This window comes from Hibiscus syriacus, unplaced genomic scaffold, assembly GCF_006381635.1.
Source record: "Hibiscus syriacus cultivar Baekdansim isolate YM2019G1 unplaced genomic scaffold, ASM638163v2 tig00110332_pilon, whole genome shotgun sequence".
Classification (NCBI taxonomy): Eukaryota; Viridiplantae; Streptophyta; class Magnoliopsida; order Malvales; family Malvaceae; genus Hibiscus; species Hibiscus syriacus.
Genome location: NW_024062688.1, coordinates 9,696,055 through 9,714,705, shown reverse-complemented (window position 1 = coordinate 9,714,705; position 18,651 = coordinate 9,696,055). Strand labels below are relative to the sequence as shown.

At 35.7% G+C, this 18,651-nt stretch overlaps 2 protein-coding genes and 1 long non-coding RNA gene across 3 annotated transcripts; 1 reads left to right on the top strand and 2 right to left on the bottom strand.

The window, feature by feature from the left end:
* Positions 1 to 10: 10 nt before the first annotated feature.
* On the bottom strand, positions 11 to 11,898 carry LOC120119782 ((+)-neomenthol dehydrogenase-like). The gene is made up of 6 exons (XM_039139588.1): positions 11,849 to 11,898; positions 1,847 to 1,950; positions 1,518 to 1,764; positions 1,211 to 1,288; positions 634 to 813; positions 11 to 544 (listed from the first exon to the last, which is right to left on the bottom strand). Exons 2-6 carry the CDS (start codon positions 1,879 to 1,881, stop codon positions 161 to 163), a joined length of 924 nt encoding a protein of 307 aa, XP_038995519.1. The 5' UTR covers positions 1,882 to 1,950; positions 11,849 to 11,898; the 3' UTR covers positions 11 to 160.
* Positions 11,899 to 12,323: 425 nt separating this feature from the next.
* LOC120119776 (NAD-dependent malic enzyme 59 kDa isoform, mitochondrial-like) lies at positions 12,324 to 16,980 on the bottom strand. Its single transcript, XM_039139583.1, has 19 exons — positions 16,759 to 16,980; positions 16,459 to 16,555; positions 16,138 to 16,256; positions 15,883 to 16,050; positions 15,624 to 15,752; positions 15,156 to 15,216; positions 14,910 to 15,013; positions 14,738 to 14,821; positions 14,506 to 14,612; positions 14,297 to 14,396; positions 14,035 to 14,142; positions 13,757 to 13,822; positions 13,534 to 13,606; positions 13,357 to 13,443; positions 13,155 to 13,209; positions 13,002 to 13,073; positions 12,830 to 12,892; positions 12,609 to 12,723; positions 12,324 to 12,505 (listed from the first exon to the last, which is right to left on the bottom strand). The coding sequence occupies exons 1-19, from the start codon at positions 16,888 to 16,890 to the stop codon at positions 12,434 to 12,436; spliced, it is 1,812 nt and encodes a 603-aa protein (XP_038995514.1). The 5' UTR covers positions 16,891 to 16,980; the 3' UTR covers positions 12,324 to 12,433.
* Positions 14,907 to 15,265, top strand: LOC120119779. The gene is made up of 2 exons (XR_005515860.1): positions 14,907 to 15,015; positions 15,158 to 15,265. It is a non-coding gene; the product is annotated as an uncharacterized LOC120119779 (long non-coding RNA).
* Positions 16,981 to 18,651: the final 1,671 nt, after the last annotated feature.

The window sequence follows — 18,651 nt, the reverse complement described above, 5'->3', positions numbered from 1 at the left end:
GCCTTGAATGTTCAACCAACAAGAACTTTATTAAATGGTTAATTGACAATGCAGCAACAAAGCAAACTTCACTGTCTTTTCTATATCCTTAGGCCTTTAATTGGGGGATATACAAACACAAAGTTTGGGGCATGATTCACTTAGTAATGAAACATTTTATTTAAAAACTCGAAACTTCTTGGCAATTGAAGAAAAGGCCCGAAGAGCCGCCAGTGGGTAGCAATGCCAACCTCAATGCATTCTCTGCCCCTTCCGCAGCTGTCAAGTGTCCAGTATTGCCAGTGATATCGGTTTTGACAAAGCCTGGAGCAACACAATTGATGCAGAAACCAGGGTACTTCTTGGCCAGTATTCTAGTGTAGGCGTTCATAGCTGCTTTCGATACATTATAGGCAGTTGCTCCTATGTAAGTTGGCCAGCCATTCGTTCTCATCGTTCCGTCTCTGAAATCTTCAAGAAACTTGTTCAGAACTTGTTCCACTCTCTCTTCTGTCAGGCTCTCAACATCGCTTAACACTTCTTTGGCCCATTCATGGGACATTATCTGAACCACAAGAATAAGTAGTTCATAAATGTTTGAAGCTAAGACAACTAGAAACTTTGGCAACACAACCATCTGAACTAAAACAATACCTTCAATGTTCCAAGATAAGAGGAAACATTTACGATCCTTGCCGAATCAGATAACTGAAGGAAGGGAAGTAGTGCTTCAACCAGTGTTTTCATACCATAGTAGTTCGTTTTCAGACATTCTTCAGCTTGATGGTAAGTTTGTTCTGTAATAATTTCATTCCAAATTTGCTCCCCAACTGGCTGCATCCATAAAGGATTTTCAACCTATCCGTTAGTAATTCCCACAAGTAGACAGACCATTAACAATACTCATATGAAAGAAAATGTATATGCAACAGAATCCAGCTTCTAGTTAGCTACCTGATCGGACATGTTGAAGTGATATTATTCTGCAGTTTTAAGTTCAACGCTTAATGGAGAAATTTGGGGTATAAATTCGGATAAAACATTCTAATGGCTTGATCTTTATCGGTCTCACACAAGTTAAGCTAAGTACTTCCATCAACAAAAAAACATCATATGATCCTTCTTCACTATACGATAGACCACGCCCGACATGTATTTCCATTGTTATCTTAATTTAACTCCATAAAACAACTTGAAACAAGTTGTGGTAGTATGGAATCTAAAGACTTACCCAATCACCGCAATCTTCAACTGCTGCAGCTAATCTCTCGTAGTTAATAGTGACTCCAGCAACCGCAGCATTATTGACCTGCAACAGATTTCACCATTACCACTATCATTATCGTAATTGTTCTTATACCATTGTTAACCCCCAAGCAAAGACACAGAATTTTATGCTAAAGGGGCAGACTTTTAAAAATATATAAAAAAATCTAAAATATACGATAATTTAAAATTGTTAGAGAGCGATTGGCCTGACCGCCGACCTCAGTCCATCCCCATATTACCAAAATAAAGAAAGAGGAGAGATTATATACTAAGATATCAAGTTTTCCAAAGTGGGTTTTGATGAAAGCTGCAAGTGAAGCAATGCTAAGAGGGTCCGTGACATCAAGCTGGTGGAAAACCAGATGATCAGAAAGACCAGAGTCCTTGAGCTTTTGGAAAGCTTCAAGGCCCCTTTGCTCATCTCTAGCAGTTAACACTATGGTGACTCCTTTGGTAGCCAGCTGCCTACATATTTCCAAACCAATTCCCTTGTTTGCTCCGCTCACCACTGCATACCTTTAACAAATTAAAGTAAAAAAAAAAAAAGAAATTATGTTAAAGATGTGTGAAGAATGAAGAGTTTATTTCACGGGGCTACCTCTTTGTTGCGAGGAAATCGCGTGTTTCTGCCATTTCTTCCTATTTGCTGCCTCGAGGTTGCTGGTGAACGCGCGAGAGTGCGATTTTATACAAGTTTGCATTTGTACCTGTCAGCGGTTTTATGGGCCAAATTTACCAACAAAAAAAGGGAAAAAGGTATTTACTTAAATAACCTTTATTTTTAATTATTTTTTAATATATCACTCTTTTATAAAAGAGAAAATAACTTCAACGACAAAAAATGTCTTATAATATACGATTTTAACCAATTTTTTTTTGATTTGCCAAAATGACCAACTAAATCGCAATGCGATCGATAATTCGCAACGCAATCTCCGGTATCGCAAATCAGTTTCCAGATTCGCAACGCGATTGCGAATACGTAAATCGCAACGCGAATTTGGAAAATCGCAATGCGAATACGTAAATCGCAACGAGATTCTGACTATCGCAATACTGAATTTCAAATTCGCAATTCGATTTCTGAATTCGCAACAGGTTTTAGTTTCGCAACACAAATGTTTTGAGTATATAACTACGCAGCAGCAGCAACTCATAACCTAAATCCCTAAATCGCAACTCATTCCATCTCCATCTATCACTCTCTCCGGCGACATCCGTTCCTATATCCAACGACATCTTTCCCCATCCGGCAACAGGTTTTAGTTTCGCAGCTCGTTTGTTTAGTAAATTAATTTACAATAATGAAATCATCTAATGTTGATCATGTTTGAATAGATTTGTGTTTTGGAAGGTCATGGGAGAATGTTCATGGTGTTTTACAATATATGCATTTACCCATGAATCTTCAACTAAAACTGTCATTAAAAAAGTTAACTTATGAAACTCTAATGTTACGTGTTGCAAATAAATTGAATTTAGAGCCCTTAAGTGGATTTGGGCTATCTTATCAGAGAAATGGTAAAGTTTATTTGTTAACCGACAATGAAGATGTTGAACGATTCATTGCTTATATTAGTGTTTCAAGTGATGATGTTACATTGTATGTTGTTGAACCTAGAAGTAGTGAAGTTGGGTCAGTAGCGGGTAGTAATCAACTAAGTTTTTCAACCCCAGTTTATGGTGCTCAAAATTTAATGGTTTCACCACAATTTCATCACCAAGCAAATATTGTTTCACCACATTTCCAATACCAAACACAATCTCAAAACCCACAACCTTTCCCTAATCCAAATCTCAATCAACTTTCAGCACCAAATTCCGGTTTTCGTATTGACCAGTTAGACGATGATGAGCCAACAGAAAAAATTGTGAGTACTAGTCAGTATTCGAAATTTGATCTTGGTCAATACCCGGACTTTGATCTTGGTCAATACTCGGATTTTGATGATTTTTCAAAAGAAGAAACAGACCCTGCGTGTAATGATTTTGATATTGGTCAATACCCGAATTTTGATGATGAAACAGTCGTTGCCGAGGAAGATGTTGTTGATGATAATGAGGAGGAAGTTACGACTGTAAATGAACATGTTGAACATCCATTCTGTAATTCATATAACACTGAAGAAGAAAAAGAAAAAGAAGAAATCCCCAAAGAAAAGTCCTCGAAGAAAATGCCACGGGAGTATAACTGGAATATGCCAGAATTACTTCAGATACCGGAAGAAGAGTTGGTAAAGATAGCAGTTGATTGTTACACAAAAATTATTCATATCAAGAAAGATGATTGTTTTGATACAAAGGAAGACTTGAAGATAGCTTTGTATACGAAATGTGTGGAATATGGCTATCAACTAAAAGTTAACAAATCAAGCAAATATCGTTTCGAAACAAGGTGTATGATTGACAAAAACTATACGTGGCGTATGATTGCAAAGAGGATAAAAGATTGTGAAATATTTCAAGTTAGGACTTTTATTGATAAACATACATGTTCAATAACCCAAGTTTTTCCTCACCATAGACAGACAAACAAAAAGGTGTTGGGTGGTTTTCTGGCTGAGTTAATGTTTTTGAATGGCAGGGTATATCGGGGACATGAAATTATGACTGACATGAATGCTCGGTTCAAGATTAGTATCTCATATTCTCAAGCTTGGAGAGCCAAATGTTATGCCTTGGAATTGTTGAGGGGGTCGCCAGAAGCGTCGTTTGCCCAACTGCCGGCTTATTGTCACAATTTAAAGCTGAAAAATCCTGGGTCGGTAACTCATATCAAAACAGATAGAGATGGACGCTTTGAGTTGTTGTTTATCGCTATTGGTGCTGCGGTTAGTAAATCAATATAATTTTGTTGAATCATTTTTGTTAGTTACATGCATTTCACATTTAAATGATTATATTTCTTGTATATATGATTTTGTAGATTCGTTCGTTTATTAATTGCATGCGCCCAGTTATTATAGTTGACGGAGCACATTTAAAAGGTCGATACCTTGGAGTAAACTTATTAGCAGTAACCATGGATGCTAACAATGGGATACTGCCAATAGCTTACGGGGTTGGAAAATCTAGAACCTCTGATTCATGGACATGGTTTATGGGGCATCTTAGGGATTGCATAGGTCCTATTAGCAATCTGACAATCATATCCGATAGGGCAAACTCAATTGACAACGCTGTTAGAAGGTATTTCCCATATGCTTTTCATGGACTTTGTGGTGTTCATTTGTATAGAAATCTAAAATCAAGGTCTGCTGGTATAAAAAATCATAAATGGACATACTGGAAGACTGTAAAAGCTTATCGGGAAGTGGATTTTAATAAGCATATAAACTGTTTAAGACGTGTTTTGCCTCAGTGTGCTCAAACACTAGAAGATGCCGGGTTTGAAAGATGGTCAAGAGTACAATAACTTGGAGCAAGATATGGTTTCATGACGTCTAATAGTGCAGAATCAATCAACGCTCTAAGTCGTCATTCCCGGAAATTACCCATTACTATGTTAATGGAGTTTTTTTGAGCCTCTATTCAACAGTGGTACTACAAGAAAAGAAACCATGCAAGTATTATTTCTTTAAATTCGTAACTTATCATATATTTTACTAAGTATTATTTATTTAAATTTACAGGATCATTGGAACATCGTGTTATACCATGGACAGAAAAAAAGATAACGAAACGTGTTGTGAAGTCAACGTCATGGAGAGTTGAACCATGTTCAAACACTTTGTTTGAAGTACTTGATAATAACTTAAATGGGCTTGTCGATCTAAATGCAAAGACGTGTAGTTGTATGAAATGGAAAACATCTGGTTATCCGTGTGTCCATGTTATAAAAGTTTCTCTTAATCTAAACCAAGATGATTCAAGCGCATACGATATGGATTGCTACACTACAGAAGTATATCGACAGACTTATGGCGAGATTGTCTACCCTATTCCACATCCTTCTGAGTGGGACATACCAGATGACTTACAAACAGTTTTTCCACCAGCCATGGACAGAAGGCTACCTGGCCGACCAAAAAGTCACGATCGTATACCGTCTAAGGGTGAAGAGAAGAAGAGATCAACATGTAGTCTGTGCAAGGAAAGTGGTCATACAAGGTTGACATGTGGATCACCAGTGCCATCACAATCATATTTTCCTCTACCAAAATATGGATCCTCATCAAAATCCCAATCACAACCGGCTCCACCTTTTGGGACTGCTAACTTAGGTGATTTTTAAATGAAAATATTGTATTATGTGTATATTATGTGTGAACTTTTAACATTTTCAGTTAGGCATGTATTAGTAACTTGAGTTTGAACATTCCTATGATATGTTCAGTTGTTATCACTTATTAGACATTCATTTGACTATCGCAACGCGGAAATCGCAACGCGAATATGACTATCGTAACACGGAAATGACTATCGCAACGCGGAATTGACTATCGCAACGAGAGAACCGCAATGCGAAATGAAAATCGCAATGCGAAATGAAAATCGCAATGCGAAATGAAAATCGCAACGAGTGAATCGCAATGCGAAAATGAAAATCGCAACGCGAAATTAGCTTCGCGTTGCGATTTTCATTTTCGCATTACGATTCACTCGTTGCGATTTTCATTTCACATTGCGATTCTCTCGTTGCGATAGTCATTTCTGCGTTGCGATAGTCTGTTTTGCATTCAACATAATGCAGATTGAAATCAACAAATCAACTATTACATTTCAATCAATTAAACAAGCACAAATATTATGTACATATCAATTAAACAAATCAACATTTACAAATCATCTTTTACAAATCAATTAAACAATCAAAAAATAATAATGAAATCAACTTTTGCTCCCATACATCCATTTCACGCAGCTCACTTCAGGATTAACCTGCATAAACTAAACATTGAATCAACAACACTTTTTACACATCTAAAACCTACAAACAACAAATTATTGAATTCTAGCTACTTAACCAAACATTTTCAAACCAAAAAGAGTATATATGTTTAACAACACTTGCATTTGACTTACAAATTGTTTATGGACACTTTCATAACGCGGATGCAGGTAGGCAGCGTCTCGCATATATCGCTCTAGCCATAAAATGCCGAAACCACAAGCCTACTGCACCTCTATCTCTATCGGTGGGAGGTAGAAAATGTGTACTTCCTGTTGTCAAACGCTCCAAGCACATGCATACGAGAGGACCACAATCCCCTCTGGCTTCCTTCGTTTGTTGTGGCGCGGTCTCATCTCTGATAACTGTAACATTGAACTTCTTTGGCTTATTGTTTCCAGACTTAGTCCAATAATTAATTGCATCCAAGAATTTAGCCAAATGAGAGCTTCATCCATTAATAATATCTCTCAAATCAGACAATGATATGTAATTTATCATGCTGTCATATACTATTGTCTTTAGGGATGGGAGCTGAAGCTCGACGAGAAGCCAATGAGTACGGTCCAAAACAGGGATAAACACTTGCATCGAAATGTAATAATTCAAATTGCGCACTTATTTATGAACACCTTTAAAATATTTAAACAAATATACTAACCTTATCGACATCCCACCATGCAGGATAAAGTTTAGCTTGTCCATTAGCCAACACATATGATTCATGTCGTTGATTCTTCAAGTGAACTACGTGAAAAGACGTCGGCATAATTGTATATCGCATTTTTTTTATATTTTTCTTCAATTTCCTTACAATTAGAAGATGTGTCACCCATGCATCAATATGTTGTTTTACAAAAAAAGACATATATTAGTGAATTACATAATTTTTTAAAAAAATTAATCAAACTGAAATATAAGAAGAAATATAAGACTTACCCCCCATCGAAATAGTCGTTGTCTTCAACCCCTAATAATACACCCCACCAAGACTGTTCAATCAACAAATGCATATCATCGTTGAGTTTGTATATGTCAGCGTAACACCCTTGGCTCCGCTCATGTAGATAAAAATCAACTGCGGTCTTAGCCCAAAGGGTATTATCCAGAATTATTTTTGGTAGTTGTTTCCTTTCCACTTTATCTTCCGGAATGGTACTGGCCGGTAACTTATACGAAAGCCAACAGTCATCCATCATGTCCGGCACGTGAGGGGGCTTCTCAATAATTCGATATATTACGCTGTGTGAATCGGGCTCTAGAATGTTGGGAGAGATCTCTTCAACGATGACAGTGGCCTCTTGAACGGTGGGAGGGGACTCTTGAGGGATGATAGGGGCCTCTTGAACGATAGGGGAGGCCTCTTGAACGATGACAGGTGAGTCGGTCTTTTTCTTACGGATTCTTCGCACTATTGGGGTGAACAGAGACGTAATGACACGTGCACGCCGTCTGATGCGTGAACTCCGTCTTACAAGAAAAACCCAACGTAGAGCATCCACATTAGCGGACCGCTAAAAATAAATTAATACATAAATCAGTAAATAAACAGACATGATATTAAATAGTGAAAACAAAGACAAATATATTTCAAACTTGCACAGTATTCACCCAAGTCATTATTATATCATTGTTCACAAAATGCATCAGATAACATTCCAGAAGTAAGCACTTATATAAACATTTAAAAGGACAACATATATAGGTTTAGTGCAGGTTCAATGACAACATAAAGAGTAGTAGTTTATTCTTGAAACTTAAATTTTTAACACTGTGAAGTTAGTATTTGTCTTTTGGTTGAAGTAATGCAATTCATTCAAGTTTCAATTTGCAGAAGAAGAATAGAATCTGAAACTTAAAATCGCAACGCGAAAATGACTATCGCAATGCGAAAATGACTATCGCAACGAGAGAATCGCAATGCGAAATGAAAATCGCAACGCGAAAATGACTATTGCAATACGAAAATGACTATCGCAATGCGAATTTGACTATCGCAACGAGAGAATCGCAATGCGATTTTCATTTCGCATTGTGATTCTTTAGTTGCGATAGTCATTTTCGCATTGCGATAGTCATTTTCGCATTGCGATTCTCTCGTTGCGATAGTCATTTTCGCATTGCGATAGTCATTTTTGCATTGCGATTCTCTCGTTGCGATAGTCATTTTCGCATTGCGATAGTAAACTATTCTTCTTCTGCAAATTGAAACTTGAATGGATTGCATTACTTCAACCAAAAGAAAACAAAAAACAAATACTAACTTCACAGGGTTAAAGAATAAATAATTAAACAATATTGGCAGCAACCGAATGAATTTACTAAGCAATCTAAGTGAAATTACGAGTAAATTTATCATCAAGTTAAATATGAAAAATATTAAACTTACCTCGTTGCGTAGAGTATGAACCTTGTTCTGCAACGATGCTACAATCTCACGTAGAGCTGCTACCTCACCACGTAAAGTAGACACCTAAACACGCCATGCACCATTGTCATCGCGTAAAGTACCGACCTCCTCACGCAAGGCATTGACCTCATTACGTAACTCCCCTAACTCATCCCGTGGAGGTAGAGGTGGAGAACATGGAGATAAACGTCGTGACATATTTGCCGGTCGCCTATCATGAGGTGATGGTGGAGAAGAGGCTCGATGATGTGACAGAATAGGTGATGACTCTCGTTGTGGAGGTGTATATTCAGGTCGATCAGGTGATGACTCTGGGTGAGGTGATGGCTCTCGAAGTGGTGGCTGCTCATCATCCGTGCCATCAAAAAAAAGCTTACTAGCTTACCACCAATCAGTGGCAAGCTCAGCTTCCGTGGGTGTCAGCCTCTGTAATGGAGTGTTGGCCTCCTAACAATATAAAAGCTCAAACAAAGTTAAACATGTACTAGTAATAACTTGTTTATAAACATATGGTAGTATTTGTGTTAACTTACATTATTTATTGTAGTATACGATAGTAAATATTCCCATTGCTGCAAGGACCGTTTCCTCTTCCAGGAAATAGCCCTAGGAATATCATTAGAAGTTTTTAATGCATATGTCTGCATGACAGGAAATGCCTCAAATATCCAAATCTACAAACAATATAATAACAAACATTAGTAATTGTTAAAGAATTAATTATAATTTTGGAAACATTATATAAAAATTATTACCTTAAAGGCCCAAATAAAGCCTGACAAAGTGTATTTGGAACCATCGTCACGCAAACTTTTCTGATCATTAAAGGCAGACGACAACTTATTCCATGTAGCTCTCCATAGATATAAACCCCACGGAAACAGGTTCCATGCATTTAGGTCCTCTACCAATTTAATTAGATCATTAGGAATAGGTTGTCGGGCCTCTCTGCCTAAAAAGCCAGCTTGCAAAAGTATTAGAAGGCATACTCGGACAACATCGACGTCATCCATCCGAGTAAAACCATCTTTATTATTCAATAATCTCGTCAAGTCTTCCACGTGTAAATTCGACTTCTCCGTTGACAGCTCAGGAAAAACCCGGGAAAATCATGATAGGTGGGTAATATGTCTAGTGTACCGATCTACATCATCGTTTCCGAAGCGTAGACCGGTGATTAAGCAAAACTCCTCCCGCCCAAAACACGTATACGCCGGTGGAAAATCAAACCATATCTCTTCATCAAGACATTGTATAGTCTCTGGTAGATCTCTAGTCATGGTTTGAAGAAACAGATGGGTCAACATAGCATCTCCACCCGGATGTTGTACTTTCAGCCATGGCCCGAAGCAAGTATCATCAAATATTTTTCTTTGTGCAGGTGAAAGCTTCGACGCAATTGTTTTGGCCATGCTTACTTTATTTCTTAAGGTCAATTGAGCCGAATAAAAGTTCTGTAAAAACAATAAACATACCAATTTAGATATACCAAAAACTACACTGTGAAGATATGAACAATAAACATAAAGAGTAGTAGTTTATTCTTCAAACTTAAATTTGCAACACTATGAATTTAGTATTTGTTTTTTGGTTGAAGTAATGCAATTCATTCAAGTTTCAATTTGCAGAAGAAGAATAATTTCTGAAACTTTAAATCGCAACACGAAAATGAAAATCGCAACACGAAAATGACTATCGCAACGCGAATTTGACTATCGCAACGCGAAATGAAAATCACAACGACAGAATCGCATTGCGATAGTCATTCTCGGTTTCAAATACTAAAATTGAAAGAAACTTGAATGGATTGCATTACTTCAACCAAAAGACAAAACAAAGACAAATACTAACTTCACAGGGTTAAAGACTAAACAGTTTAGCAGTATTGACAGCAATCGAATGAATATAATAAGCAATCTAAGTGAAATGGTTAATCTATTATTGAAAACACCAGTAAACTTATCATCAATTTCAATATGAAAAACCTAATAATAATGCAAAAATTTCAAAATAAAAATAATTAAAAAAACTAACCATCGGTGGTTGATTTGGTTGATTTTCCATTTCTGACCGTGAATGATTTCGCCGGAGATGGAGATTGATATCGTCGTGGGGACTGATTTCGTCGGAGATGGGAACGGATGTCGCCTTAGAGAGTGAGAGATGGAGATGAGACTGAGTTGTGATTTAGGATTTTAGGTTATGAGTTGCGATTACGGGATATACTGTGGATGGTTCAGTGTTCCGATATATTAATATATTCGTGTTTGGAATTTGGAAAAAAAATACGCGTTAATACGAATGGCGCTATGTAAAACGCATTGCGATAGTCAGATTCGCATTGCGATAGTCAGATTCGCATTGCGATAGTCAGATTCGCATTGCGATTTACGTAATCGCATTGTAATTTTCCAAATTCGCGTTGCGATTTACATATTCGCATTGCGAATTAGGAAAATCGCAATGCGATAGTTAGAATTGCGTTGCGAATCTGGAAACTGATTTGCGATACCGGAGATCGCGTTGCGAATTATCGATTGCATTGCGATTTAGTTGGTCATTTCGGCAAATCAAAAAAAAAATAATTAAAATCGTATATTATAAGACATTTTTTGCCACTGAAATTATTTTCTCTTTATAAAAATACTTTATACAGAGTATCTTTCTCACTTGCAAGATAATATCCTATTGGACTTTTTCACCGCAATTTTCTTCTGTATTTCTCTAGTAGCTTCGGGTGAAAAATTTAGTTGTCTTGCATTTAAATAAAGACTTCCCCTTTAGTTTTTAAAATTGTTCACCTAAACAATAATATTTGTTTTAATCTAAGACAGTTATAGAATAATGACACTTAATTTGTTGTCTTAATAAAGTGGGTATTTATATGATCATGTCAAAATACCCTTCATGCGTATACATCCTTTTTTATTTAACAACATAGTTATAACATTTGAAATTTTTCATTTTAAACTCCTCAAACTTATCTTCAAACCATTTTAATATAAATTTGTACCCTAAAAAATAAGTATTGAATAATAATAAGAAAATAATGAGTAAAATTAAAAAATAATACGTGTCAATATATATAACAAGTTGTCGTTCATTATCTTTTTATGTGTCATGATAGTTTATTATAATACGTATAATAAGTTATCGTTCATCTTCCTTAATTTTATGTATGCGAAATACGTTTCACGTAAGAATACTTTTTTTTCAAAATAGTGATAAATAATTAAAAGTAGATGTTATTTATTTTAAAAAAAAACTCTATATTTAGATGTAAAGGCCATTTGTCAGGGGCAATTTCTTGGAAATGAAAAGGTTGAACCGCTAAAATATTGTCGGTGGATCTAATTTGTACGTGGCACTTGAATATGACATGAGAGAACACAATTTCAACTCGATCCTCGACTTTGAATATTACACGAAACAAGATAAGAATGGCAATCGTGGTGGGTAGGATGAATTGAATTTGAGACCTCAGAGCCACATACTTTCAAATCAAATTCATCTCTGGACGGTGGACCAACAAAGGATGGGCTAAGGGAGTGGCCCAATTAGTCGTTGCTTAAAATTTTTAGATTATCATTTATTAATAATTTATTTTCTCTCTCTAAAATTCATCACCAAACATAAAATCATACACATTCGTCCCCAAACTGAACATTGATACTCCAACAAGAAGAGCATACAAATTTGCTAAAGAGTAATGGTGTCGAACTCTTAATAAGTAACAGTTCAAATTTATTTATTTGGAAAAAAAAGAGGATAAAATGGTAGTATAGTCTTAATAGTAATTGAAAGAACAAAGCTAGGCTTGTTTCCCGGCTGAAGTTGGGTGTCCGTACCGCCAGATCGTGATAAACAAATACAAATATCAAAGTCTACTTTTCATGAACAAGTGGATTGTAAACCGGGAACCACATATTTTGGAATACGTATTCCACCGTCTCCTCCTGCACCCGAAGTGAAAAAGTTCGAGGTTAGAAGTTTTATCTTATGAATGAGCCTTTCTAAGGGAATGAATAAAAAGAAGGTGAAGGAAGATGGATTTCATACTTTTGACATGTTCGCCAGTTCATTAGGTCCCACTTCTCCATGCCCTTCTGCCACTCCCTCGGCAACAGCAGCTCGTAGAACAGATCCTCCAACCTCAGCTGTAATGTGTCGAATACTGCATGGTACACACCCGGGATTAACTCAACGATGATGAAGTTAGCAGAGAATTAGGACTTTTAAAATCAACATCTATTGTGACAGGCAAATTATAGCATATTTACCTGTTGACGGATGGATACAAGATGCCTTTCTGAATTTCCTCATCACTCATATAAGATGCAAGGCTGCAAGGATGCCATCACATGACTCGCATTCACCGATAGTAAAAAAGACTTATTTCCAAAGAGAGAAAACAAGAAGAGAAGAACTATGCGAAAATAATAATATTCGTACCATTCAGCAGCAGCTTGCAACATTCCATCGGTTATAAAACGAGCACCGGAGACCAAACTTCCCAAACCAATCCTGCAACAAAAATTGAATGCAAAGTTTAGATCCAAGTAAGGTTAAGAATAGAATAATAAGGAACCAGAAAATAAGACCTACCCTGGGAACAGGTACATGTTATTTGCTTGGTTTACATAGCCCACTTTTCCATTACCTATCATCAGCAAGCAAATGATTAATAAAGATATGATAACAAGCTCTTAAAATACCAGAATCGTGAGAGAGAACGAAGCAGTCGGTTCTTGTAAATTTTTTAAGCAAAATCTTTCGAACAAGAAGAACTTGATAGCATGGAAAATACCAAGTTGGATATTTTCGAAAGGGCTTCCACTGGCAAAGACTATATTTTCTCCAGCATGCTTAAAAGCATCAGCTGCAGTGCATTCAGCTGTCCAATGGGAATGCAAACAGAATGCTTAGACAGAGATCTAGTCTCGTAAGGAAAATCAAAATGCATGACGGGGCAGGAAAAACAAACCATTCATGGTGGGATTCGACATTGCAAAAATAGCAGGTCTAGTTGAACCAGATTCACGCAAGGCCTTGAGCACCTGTTTTTTTGCCAGCATAGTAAGTAATTCAAACAATGCTTAATGTACACGGTAACTAGAATAAAAAATACGTATAAACTCCTCCAAACAAAAAAAAAAGGTAGCAACATTACATATAATAGAAACATTTGGAAAAGTGAGAATTTTCACCTCTTCATTGAACACACCACCAACTCCAGACAGACCAAGAAGCACATCGGGTTTAACCGTTTTAACCTGAATAAAATTAGTTTTACAGCAATTAGTTCTTCTTATACGCATAAACAGCATTGATAACTTTTGGAAAACTATACTTAAAGAGTAGCATAATATCTATTTTTTACGTCACAGTATACTGCAAATTTTGCACTAGTTCTGTCTACACAACTTCATATACATCAGCCAGGTACTTATATGTGCCACCTCTCTAGCACTGGCATTGAACTTACCACTTCAAGTAGAGAAGCCCCCTCTGTAAGTCCAGCTATATGTCCTGGAACTTTAGCAAATGCCGCAGCTGCTGGATCAAGATTCTTCCTCTCCTTAGTGATGAGACCCTTAATTGACAACAAACAACATTAGAAGTATAGCTAAAATGAGAGAATCTAGATTGTGTGTCAAACCGTAATAATTTCTAATAAGAAAGAACAATTTTTTTTTTAAAAAAAAGGAAACTATGAATAAAGCAGATAGTGGAAATATAAAACTTACATCTTTATCAAGTAGGAAAAAGTTTTGTGCGGCAGTTTCATGTTTTCCTGTCATTCTCGTAACAGCTTGCACAGCCATGCTAAGAACACCAAGCCCTGCACTGGAAGACAGATGGAAAGGCGGATATGAGAAGTAAAGCCAAGAATGGGCACAAAATATTATGGTAAAAGACTGAAAGCCCAATAGTTATCTGTAAGTTAAATCAGCACCTCCCAGCTCCCACCACAACTATTTTCTGGTCCGGAAAGTTGGCCAATGACCGACCTTGTGCTCTTGCAGATCCTAACAATCCAGCAAGTGCAACTCCAGCAGTTCCCTACAAGGCATTAAGTAGGCAGCACAAGTTTTAATAATGGTGGCACTCAAAATGATTCTGTAGCAATCTGTATTAAACTAGACACTAGTTCATAAAAGTAGCAAGTAGCAGCTGCAAGTGCTCACCTGTATGTCATCATTAAACATGCAAAACCTTTTCCGATAACGGTCCAGGGTTTCAAAGGCCCACTTCATTTGAAAATCCTCAAACTGAACGACATAACCATTAAATAAACAACATGATATAATCATATAAACGAAGCATAATATGACAGTCTCCCATCTGAAAGAGACAAACCTGTACAATAGCCTTAGGCCAACGTGTGTGAACTGCTTCCATGAACTCATCAACAATTGATAGATATTCTTCCCCTTCTAACCTAGGTTGCCTTAGTCCCAAATCTGTCAAGCCAAAGAAACATGTCAAAAGAAATCGGCACAACCTATCAGGAAACAAAATCATCCGAAAGCATCTCACACGGTCCACTCTGCAAAGGTAACAACTTCATAAGAGAAGAGTAGTTAAAATATATAATTTACTCACAGAGCCGGTCTTCCAGTAGCTTTTGATTGTTAGTACCGACATCTAACATAACTGGGAGTATCTGTAAGAGACAGAAAACTGATTGACTAATTGAAGTTAAACACAAGATACAAATCACCATAGCAAGAGAAAATAGAGAATGTGAGGGAAAACAAAATAAAATGGTAGGAACAAACTTTAAAAGCAACATATAAGAAACCAAAAGGTAATGTTGTCCACTTAGCCACAAATAATTTGTGCACTTGAATATAAGGGAGAAACATTATGGACCCCTGATTTGTCAAATAAAGAAATCAACCAAACTGGAGCATGGAAGTCGGCAAATGGTAGATATACACACACATGGTCCATCTTAATGGCGTTAAGTACCAATAAGAATGTATAAGCTTGCCGGGTTATAAAAGGAAGACATGCATGTACATGAAAATATACACGGGAAGGAGGAAGAAAAGAGTTAGTATTTCATACCCTTTGTGGATTGATACCAGCAGCGGCAACATACATATCAAGTTTTCCAATAGGTATTCCAATACCCTGAACTCCAAGGTCGCCAAGGCCAAGAATACGACTGCCATCAGTCAGGACTATCATATCAACCTGTGAGACAGGAATTCAAGGTAGCATATTAAACCCAGAAAGCAAAAATCCATAGCCTGCTTTACTAGAGTGAAAATGAGCAGAAGGAATGACGTGCAATCTCCAACACTCTCAAGATCCACAAACTTACATGTTGAGATGGCCAGTTATATATCATAGACATCATCTCTCTTTTATCCTTCGCACTGAAATACATTCCACGCGGGCGTCTAAACAGTCCAGAGTAGTTTTGACATACAAGTCCAACAGTTGGCGTGTAAATTATCGGTGCAAAATCTTTGATGTTGTCCATAAGGACCTGGAGCAGAAAAGCAAAGCAGAATAAGTTCGAATGATATGAGAAGTAGAGAAAAAAATTGCATGAATACCATAGACACAAACTTACTCTGTAGTATAGTGTTTCATTCCGGTCATGCAATCGATTTAAGATCCTCCATTTTGCTAACGCAATGACACTATCGGGTTGGCCCTTAGTATTTTTCTCCAAGGAGTGGTATGAGTCCACTACCAATTAAAAACAGTCAAAATCAAGGCTATTGCAAAAAATGGGAACAAGTTCAACAACTCGGAAAAATGCTCCTAAAAGGCAAATACACAACAAATCGATTTATGGATAAGTTGCTCCAAGTCTTCCTTGATATGGAAAACTTACAAATATGTTCTGGAAATATCACATGTTTGAATGGTAGGTGTCAAACAAACTTACTGAAACGATCATATTGCTGCTCAAATGATATCACACGTGGCGGAAGAAGACCACGGAGCCCAAGTCGATCTCTTTCTGTTAAAGGAAAGCCAGTATCCTGCAATTAGAGGGGGAAAAAGTCAAAAGCTTGTATAAGCAGAGATTACATCAAAGGGGGGAAAATCGAGCTTATATTTCGAAAACACGATCTAAGACAAATTAATCAAGTTCCAATTTTTCATTAAAGCATTTCGAAGTCAAAGCAAAATTCACTTTCAGTAAGCATAAAAAATTGCTACATTATAGAACTAATAAGCTAACCTTATTGAACCAAGGATCATGAAGAATATCAATTCCACGCTTGTGAACAATACAAGGACCAGGAATCGCCGACGAGAACAACCGCCGCGTGCGGCTCAACCTGGACGATGCAAAGCGCGTGAGATTCCACATTCCGATCCCTAGATTTCAAGATCCAAAGCCACAGCTGAGGAGAACAACACAACTCCAAAGAAGAAAACTGTCTTAAAGGCCGTTCTGTCAAAAAATGTCGCCGCTACTATAATAAGAAAACCAATGGGAGAATTGGATTTTTAAGACTGTGTTCAGTTGCTTTTACAGTGTAAAAAAATTTCTACAGGTTTTAATTTCTTTTATTATTTAATTTCTTTGACTTTTTTTTTTTGGTTTGGTCTACGGTAGTCTTAAATATATAGAGTGTCTAAAAGTGAAGTTGTCCGAAGGTGCCCGTGAATTGCGGGCAGGGAGAGAATGTTGTTTGGCGTCGGATGGACGGTGGAGATTGAGAAATGAAGGGGAAGCTGCTGCAGATGGATTGCCACACGGGCAGAGAGGATGTATTTGGGAAGATAAAGTTGTGGTAAATCATAGGGAACGTGGGCCCCATGCTTTTGTGGTTTTTAAGTTTTAACTGTGTTGGAAAGTTTCCACTTTCGATATTTGCACGCCATGATTTAGACACTCTTCAAATAAAATTAAATGTTTAAATTATATTTAAAATTAATTTTTGACATTTAAAGTATTTTTTAAAAATATTTAATATTTTATTTTATATTTTTAGATATTTATCGTTAAAAATAGTTAAGCGAATTTAGATTTTTTTAAATAATATTTTATTTTAAAAAGTTTTAAAAAATATAAACGTAACATGTATTACTTAACGAATTTTTTAATGATAGACACCTGAAAATATAATATATAAAACATTAGACAGCTATTTTAACAAAAAATCTTTAAGAACCAAATTTTTTTTTGTATATTTTAATCACTTATTTGTATATTAAGTCATTTAGATCATTTAAAGATTTTATCTTTAAACATATATTATCTTGTACTTATCTCAATTTAATAAAAAAATAAAATAATTGATTAAATGTTCTTAGTTGATATCTTTTTAGGTTGTGAGTTCAATATTTATTAAGAGTAATTTTTTTCTCTTCTTAAATGATAGTTATTAAAAATAATATAGTTAAATATTATAAAACTAAAGTATAAAATAAAATTTTCAAATTTTAGGATAATCCATGAAAAATAAAAATTAAAAGGTTTAAATATATTCCTTCGATAGGGATTTGATTTGTATGAACATTTAAATATATCATCCATACTTTATTCGATTAGGTTTGTATTATTATTAATATGTTATGATGTGTGTTATATATTTTAAATATATATATATATATATATATAGTTTTTATTTTCTTTCATTTTGATGTTTGCAGGTAAAAAATAAAATTAAAACTTATTGATAGTTGTCCTTGGCCAAGAAACTTTTGGTTAATTATGTTAATGTAAATTATATATTTAGTATTTCCATTATTATTTTTTTATGTTTTGATTATTCAATTATTTTTTAAATTGTATCTAACATTTAATTTTGGTTTCTTTTTAGTCATATATTATTTAAAAAATTAAAAAAAAAAACTGTTGATGTAATATTTTTATTTTTTCAATGATGATATGACATTATCTTACGGTGAAACGTCAGCATCACTGTTAATTTTTTAACGGAAAACTAACCATAATGAAACAAAAATTAAATGTTGGGTATGATTTAAGAAAAAAACAATTATGTAATAAAGCATAATAAAAATGATAGTTGAGGTACTACACGTGTAATTTATCTTTGTTTTATTTTGTATATCCATCAACTTTGTTAAATCATTAACACTTGACAACGATTAAAAAAATTAC

Coding starts and splice junctions, on each gene's coding strand:
- LOC120119776 (XM_039139583.1), bottom strand. CDS start 16,890: ATGTGGAATCTCACGCGCTTTGCATCGTCCAGGTTGAGCCGCACGCGG. Junction 13,444..13,533: donor GTCGAATCCCACCATGAATG/GTTTGTTTTTCC, acceptor CCCATTGGACAG/CTGAATGCACTGCAGCTGAT. Junction 12,893..13,001: donor TTGCAAGCTGCTGCTGAATG/GTACGAATATTA, acceptor GCATCCTTGCAG/CCTTGCATCTTATATGAGTG.
- LOC120119782 (XM_039139588.1), bottom strand. CDS start 1,881: ATGGCAGAAACACGCGATTTCCTCGCAACAAAGAG. Junction 814..1,210: donor TTGAAGATTGCGGTGATTGG/GTAAGTCTTTAG, acceptor TTATGGATGCAG/CCAGTTGGGGAGCAAATTTG. Junction 545..633: donor CTTATCTTGGAACATTGAAG/GTATTGTTTTAG, acceptor CTTGTGGTTCAG/ATAATGTCCCATGAATGGGC.